Source organism: Mustela nivalis (genome assembly GCF_964662115.1).
Source record: "Mustela nivalis genome assembly, chromosome: Y".
Lineage (NCBI taxonomy): Eukaryota > Metazoa > Chordata > Mammalia > Carnivora > Mustelidae > Mustela > Mustela nivalis.
In genome coordinates, this window is record NC_139041.1 from 36,291,351 (window position 1) to 36,299,093 (window position 7,743).

The window sequence follows — 7,743 nt, forward strand, 5'->3', positions numbered from 1 at the left end:
GCATGCACATGTATGCACGTGTACACCTATTGCATGCATGTATGTGATCACGTATGCATACAGGTCCATCTGTGCACGTGTGCATGTAAATGCGCATGTGCACACATCTGTGCTTAACACCTTCATTCATGTGGACACGCACAGGGGGACATCATGTCACAGATCACGCGTGTGTGTGGTGTACGCATCTGTACATGTAGGATGCATACACAGGTTACACACGTGTGTGCATATATATACACACATGAGAGGTTACATGTGCGTGAATCCATTCAAGTGTGTGTATATACGCAGGAAGACCTGTACACAATGCACATCCTGCGTGTGTGCATGTATGTATAAACGTGTGTATGCCACAGAGCGCACACGATGCTGTGTGTGTGTGTCTACACGCATACCCATATGTGCAGCAGGACAAGTACTCTAGATGTTGTGTGTGCAAACATATATGTAATAGAAAACACATGTGTGTGCACATACGATAGAATGCACACAGGATAGCGTGTATGTGTGAACACATCCATGCATTTCTATGAAGTAGCATTCATGTGCTATAGAAGGGGCATGTACATAGGCAACAGGATAAACATGGTCTGTGTATAGGTACATATACAATACACGTAATGCATTGCATGCACGATTGGACATGGTTGCGTACACATACATGTGCATAAATCTAGTAACGGAACATGTATGTGTATATATTGTATAAACACACATGCATGTATAGATAGAGACACACACACAAATTTACACCAAGGAATTGGGCTCCCAGGAAGGCGGGGCTGGTGAGCCTAGAATCTGCAAGGCAGGGGGGCTGGCTGGAGACTCAGGAGAGACCTGACCCCACAGAAACCTCAGTTTCCTTTTTCGGGCCTTCCCCTGATTAGACAAGGCCCACCGCAGGACAGAGCATCATGTCTTTACTTCAAGGCAGCTGCTTGGCTCCAGAGCTGCACCTAGGAAACCCCTTCGCAGACACCCTCACAGGCACGCCCCGCTAGATCAGTGGGGACCCATGGCACAAACATCCTGTACCTTCCGCAGCCAGACCTCCGCCCCCAGCAGCCCTGCCTGATAGGCCCCCGATCACAGACAGGGCACAGACGGGGCCTGACCGGGGTCCCCTGGCCCTGGACCACAATAAATAAACCATATCCCTGTTTTCGAAAAACTTGGATAAGCAAAATGCCCAGAGTTTGCCATGTGCTCCCCTCCTGGTGTGTATTCTGCCGGGTCCGGACCCCACCCCCACCCCCAGCCCATAGCCAGGGGGGAAAGGCACAGGACCTGAGTTGAGAAATCAAGAGAACAAAGCAGCGGTAAGACCCAGACGGTAAGGTGGACACCAGTCAGGCACTCTGTTGGCCCCAGCTGGACAGGGCTGCCCCCCCTGGGCATCTGGCTTCCTGGACCTGGGAAGGCGCTGGGGCTTTGAAACCACACCGGAGGCGTCTGTGTCTGGTCTGGTCGCAGGGACAGGTGCATACGTGCTGTATCTTGAAACAAGCGCGTGGGTGTTGTTACCTTGAAGCGGAGATGTGAAACAGCTGTGTGGCAGGTGGGCACGCGATTCCCTCCACCCGTGGCCATGCCCTTCGTTGGATGGGGAGCGGAGGCTGCGGGGCCTTTGGTGAGGGAGCAGGGGATTTCCTGCTTGGTCTGCGTGGAGCCCTCCCAGAGCCCTCATCAGAGCCTCCAAAGTTTCATCCTCTCTGCAATGGACACCCCAAGATTAGGGCTTCAGATGCAAGTGAGCGGACCCGGGGTGTCCAAGCGTGAAACAGAAGAAAGCAGGAGGCCAGGAACAGGTGATCTGGGCGGAGATGCTGGGACGTTCGTGGTTGCCGACACAGCGCCCTCGTGAGGCGAGGTAGATCACCAGCGAGAGTCAGGAGGGCCTGGGGTCGCCTCCTCCACCTTCCAGGGGTCCCGGAGAAACTTGCGCGGCTGGAAGCCCCCGGCTTGCGCCTCCGTAAGTCTGTAACCCCCCAACCGTGTGGCGCGCCTCCTCTTGCGTCCTCCTGGCCCCAACGATAAAGCCGCTGCGCCGTAGCCTGCAGCACGCTCCCTGCGCGTCCCAGTAGCAGGACGGGAGGGACTGTCCGAGTCCTGCGCCTTTGCAGGGTGTAGAGCGCATCCGCTCAGCTCCGTGACCCAGTGGGACCACGGCTGGTGCGCACAAGGGCGCGGGACTGCTGGGGAGGCCAGCGAGGGGGACGCGCAGGGAGTCCCGCCCTGCTCCCCTCCTCACCCGAGCGCCCCTTGCCTTCCAGACCCGCGCGAGCGCGGGAGCAGCCGCGCCAGGATGGATATGAACATGACCCGGCCGGACAACGCCACCATCGTGATGCTGCGCGACCCGACCATCGCGGTGGTCCTGCCCGTCGTGTACTCGCTGGTGGCGCTGGTCAGCATCCCGGGCAACCTCTTCTCCCTGTGGGTCCTGTGCTGCCACATCGGGCCCAAGTCCCCGTCGGTCATCTTCATGATCAACCTGAGCGTCACGGACCTGATGCTGGCCTGCGTGCTCCCTTTCCAGATCTACTACCACTGCAACGGGAACCACTGGGTGTTCGGGGAGCTGCTGTGCAACGTGGTCACCGTGGCCTTCTACGCCAACATGTACTCGTCCATCCTCACCATGACGTGCATCAGCGTGGAGCGCTTTCTGGGCGTGGTGTACCCGTTGGCCTCCGCGCGCTGGCGCCGGCGCCGCTACGCCGTGGCCGCCTGCGTCTTCGTCTGGCTGCTGCTGCTGGCCGCGCTGTCCCCGCTGGCGCGCACCGATCTCACCTACACCGTGGAGGCGCTGGGCATCGTCACCTGCTTCGACGTGCTCAAGTCCACCATGCTGCCCAGCGTGGCCATGTGGGCCATCTTCCTCTTCACGCTGTTCATCGTGCTGTTCTTCATCCCCTTCGTGGTCACCGTGGCCTGCTACACGGCCACCATCCTGACGCTGCTGCGCGCCTCCGACCCGCACGGCCGCGGCCAGCGGCGCCGCGCCGTGAGCCTGGCCGTCGTGGTGCTGCTGGCCTTCGTCACCTGCTTCGCGCCCAACAACTTCGTGCTGCTGGTGCACATGGTCAGCCGCCTGTTCCTGGGCGGCAGCTACTACCACGTGTACAAGCTCACGCTCTGCCTCAGCTGCGTGAACAACTGCCTGGACCCGTTCGTGTACTACTTTGCGTCCCGCGAGTTCCAGCTGCGGCTGCGGCGCTATCTGGGCTACGGGCGGCTGCAGGCCTGCGGCCGGGACGCGCGCAGGGATGCCCTCTTCTCTGCCCGGACGCTGTCGGCGCGCTCCATGTCCAGCGGCCACGGCGAGGGGCTGGACGGCCCCAGCCGGCCCTGCCTCCAGAGGCAGGAGAGCGTGTTCTGAGCCCCGCACCGCCGGAGTGGGGGCGGGGGACGGCTGGGGACGGAGGGGTCGGCCCTTCCCCGCCCGCCTACCTGCTGCTCCTACTGCCACGTCCGCCACGGTGCACACGGAGAGGGTCCCCAGATGGGCCTGCTGCTCCTAGGACGCATCCGCCGGGTTCGCACAGAGAGGGTCCCCAAGTGGGCTTGAGTCTGGTGTCCCAACACGGCCGCAGAGCAACAAGACAGAACACCCCGCGGTGTAACAGGACAGGACACAGCGGGGCCAGGCCGACTGGTCCTGCTCCCGGAGGATGAGGACCCAAACCTGACCGAACATCCAGCCAGCCCAGCTGAGACCCCATCGACCCCCTACATCCACCTGCCTTGTTCTCTGTGCCTCCTGCTTGGGGACGCTGCGGACACATGCTGCTCCGCAGCCGAGCAGCGCCTGGACTTGCTGTTCCTACCAGCCTCGGTCACTGTCTGTGCTGGGATGTACCCCGACCAGAACAGATGGCCCCCTCTGGCCTCTTGTTTTCCCAGACCTTACAGGCTCCCCTGCACCCTATGTCACCCGGTCCCCACAGGAGCAACCGTTGCAAGGCTTCCAAAGCGTTTGGTCACTCTGGTTCCTCCGGCTGCACAATCTACAAAAATGTCATGAGTCACAAGGTCCAGACGGGAAGGACATCCGTCCTGAAGGTGCAGGTCAGGCCCCTCACGCGGGTGGAGGGTCTCCGGGCCCATGAGACGCTGCTGAGGCTGAGCACTGTGAAAGACGATGGCCATCCGCACCTTCTGCCGGGCTCCTGGACATGGTTCCGGGTCCAGCTGGCCCCGACGTGCCCTCTGGCTCGTTCGCGGCCTCCTGCTCCCAGCCGAGAGCCCCTGAGTCACAAGCAAGGCCTCCCGGCATGTGAGGTGGGCTTGCGCACCTATCCTGACCCATGGGACCCTCTGGGATCTGGACACCCCGCAAGACCATGGACCACAGAAGCCTGGGGAAGGATCAGCGCCTGGGACCCCTTTGTGCCTGTCGGCCGCCTCTTTATATGGGCAGGGGCATCCTTGTCTCTTCCTGAGCCCAGGGCACATCTGGACCAGCCCTGACTCGTGTGCTGCTTCGGGAAGACAAGGAACCCCCTCCCCGGGGGGTCTGGGGTGCCAAAACAGTGGGTTTTCAGGAGCCCGGGATTTGCCAGAAACAGCAAAGTTGGATACTTTATTCAGCAAAAATGGCATGCACGGCCCGGACTCCGGGACCTCTGGGGAGGAGCGGCTGCATAGCAGACAGCGTCCCCACGGCAGGTTCCAAGTACAGGTGGAGAGTGACAGCTGCCGTCCAGGGGCCCCTGGGGGGAGGGGGAGCCTGTTCCTGGTGTCATTGCTTAGGAAGGAAAACAGACACAGCTGTCCTCGAGCGAACAATGACTCCAAGCCCGTGTCCACCCAGGACCTCAGAATGTGACTTGCTGGGTCAGGGTGACCCTCAATCCAACGACATGTGTCCTTGTAAGAGACAGAAGAGGAGACAGATGCAGAGGAGAAGGCACGTGAGGACGGAAGCAGAGATGGGAGGGATGTGGTCACCAGCCCAGGGACGCCGGGAGCCCCAGAAGCTGCAAGAAGCAAGAAGGACCCTGCCCCGGAGCCTCAGGAGGGAGCCCAGCCCTGCCCCGCCTGGATCTCAGACTGGTCTCCAGAGCTGGGAGGGAATGAATCCTGGTGGTTTTAAGTCTCCAGTTTGCCCCTCCCTGGGCGTGGTCTTAGAATGAAACCCAATTTCGTAGGTTTGCCTCGTGCCCGTGCTTGTCTGGGGTGTGCAGAGGCACGTGCAGGGGGAAAGCAGGTGAGTGCATGCTACGCTCGCCCTTGGGTACAGAGGGTCAGCCTTCGGGGTCCCCTCGACACTCTGGGATTACACATAGTCCTTGTCCACCGCCTTGCAGCGGGAACGTCCCCACAGGGGACAGCACCTGAGCACATGAGTGCTGAATGCCCAGGTGCGTGCATGGAACTCAAAGTCACCACAGGAACCTTCCGAGACACCGCTTGAGACTCACCTGGAGAAGGATTTACCTGAGGGCACACAGGTGGCTCCAAAAAGGCTGGCCCGAGGGACCCGAACTCCGCAGGGCAAGAGCCCCGACCCGCCGCTCTTCTCGACTCTCCCAAACCCAAACCCTAGAAAGCAACGTCGAGGCAGCGGCCGCGTCCAGAGTCGGAAATCCTGAGCCAGCAAGACGCCCCCAGCCACGCTCTGGGCGTGGGCCTCGGTGCGTCTGGTGCACAAAAGCTGTGAAAACCTCAAACCAGCCGCACAGAACACGCCGGCGGCCCGTGAGAAGCCGCACACCCCGATTCTGGAGGAAGTCTGTCTACGTGATCTCCTCCTCCGCGGGATGTCAGGCCTCTGGAACCCTCGGGGGACCGAGGGGACTGTCAGCGGGGTCAGTGCCCAGCCAGCGGGCAGATCTCAGCGTGGGGTGTTAGCGGGAAGGTGGGGGGTGCGATCACACCGGGTCCTTCTTGTTGCTGCGAATCCCAGTGCACGGGTCCCTGCTTCATGCCACCGTGTCTGTCCTATCGTCTGAAATCCCAGGGCTGGCCTTGCTTCTAATTCCACACGCAAATAAAGTTGTGTGCTCTGTGCATGTGTGTGCGTGTGCATGTGCGTGCACATGTGGGCTCCCCAGAAACCCGACCTGTTCTCCTGTTAAGCAGCCAATAAAAGTAGACACGTGCATGGGTGCATCCAGGTGTGAACTTTTTAAAAAGCTGTGGCACCGGGATTCAGCCGCTGATTGCATGCGGAGAGCCAGAGGCAGCCTGAGACATAGGACCCTGGACGCCAACCCTGAGTTTTCCCCCACGCAGAAGGGGAACTGCACGTCTCGTTCTGGCCTCCGAGACCCCGGCTTTCCAAAGACACGTACCATCTCCCTTTGAAGCTCACGCTGAAGCCAGGCGCTGGGGTCTGCAACGGCCAGACTCCCCACGGAGCGTGGATTCGGGTTCCTGGGAGGCCCACGGCACGCATCGGGGCAGCGCGCCACGGACGGGGCGTGCGGTGGAATCAGGGATTTGTTGCCTGAGATGATGGAGCTTTTGAAAAGAAATGCTTTTTTTGTAACATGTACGCGTGTACAGACTCATGTGTCCGAGTGTATGGTGTCTGATGCTTTGCTTAAAATGCTGGAACAAACAGAGGTACACCCACGTTTGCATGCACCATATATACCCATATTCACACTGGTTTGTGTGCATCTATTCGTGTGTGCACACACGCATGCAAAAGTGCACACAACGTACCCATATGCACACATGTAGACATCTGTCCGTCCGTGCACACATGCACACACCCGTCCATGCACACGATGTATCCACAGGCACACATGAATACATATGGGCGTCCATGCGTATACACACACACACGTACACATGTACACACGTGGGCATGCGTACATGGGGGAGAAAACGGGAGAAGGCTGACCCCTGGTCATGCCTGAAGCTGGGGGAAGGGGCCGGGACTTCCGTTCTATAACGCTCTGTCCTTCAAGCCTACGTGACCACACCTGTACTTTAACAAAACGAGGCATCTCGGGAAATGTCCCACAGGGACATCGACTTCTGCCCAGTGGCTCCTCTGCAAACTGCGGAACGTACAAGGAGCAAACGTTCCCAACCCCGCTGTTCTGTTTTTTTGTTTTTTGTTTTTGTTTTGTTTTGTTTTGTTTCCTTTTCCTCCCAATTATATTGCGGTAAAACACATACGCACAAAACTCACCATTTTATCCACGTTTAAGTGTGCAGGTCGGGGTGTCCGACACCTTCACGGAGCTGTGCCACCGTCCCCAACGTCCATGTCCGGAATCCTTCATCGAGGACAACGGGAGCTCTGACCCCACTAAACAAGGAACCCCATCCCCCACCACCTGCTCCCATCCCTATAAAGATGATGCCTCCAGGGGCGTCTTATACGTGGGATCACAAAGCATTTGTCCGTTGGTGTCTGGCTTACGTCACTGACCATCACGGCCTCCAGCTGCGCCCACGTCACCGCCGAATCAAGGTACGATTTGCCCCCCACACGGTTCGCGCGGTACGTTTGTAGAGGCCTCCCCGAGACGCCCCAGTGCAGCTATGGGACATTCCCATCGCCCCCAAAAGATGCCCGATGCCCGTTTTCTCCCCATCCCTACGGCCAGCCCCAAACGAGGGCCCACGACTGTTTCTGCTTCTCTGGACGTGTCCTTCCTGTCTCTGTGACATCAGTGGGATCAAAGGGCACATGGGGGTGCTGCCGTCCTATTTCTCAACGGGGCATTTCGGGGTTCATCCTCTGTGGTAACACTTACCCTATTCTCTCCTTGCTCC

The 7,743-nt window shown here is 59.3% G+C and overlaps 1 protein-coding gene across 3 annotated transcripts in view; it reads left to right on the top strand.

The window, feature by feature from the left end:
- Positions 1-6,499, top strand: part of LOC309856966 (S-geranylgeranyl-glutathione receptor P2RY8-like) — a 46,036-nt gene extending 39,537 nt beyond the window's left edge. For 2 of the 3 annotated variants that reach the window (XM_082718803.1, XM_082718804.1), the window contains exon 2: positions 2,277-6,499. In XM_082718803.1, the coding sequence (XP_082574929.1) occupies positions 2,309-3,385 (1,077 nt within the window). In that variant the 5' untranslated portion in view covers positions 2,277-2,308 and the 3' untranslated portion in view covers positions 3,386-6,499. Of the gene's footprint in view, positions 1-1,319; positions 1,976-2,276 lie in introns of those variants that run through there. The other variant, XM_082718805.1, reaches the window with a different exon arrangement.
- Positions 6,500-7,743: the final 1,244 nt, after the last annotated feature.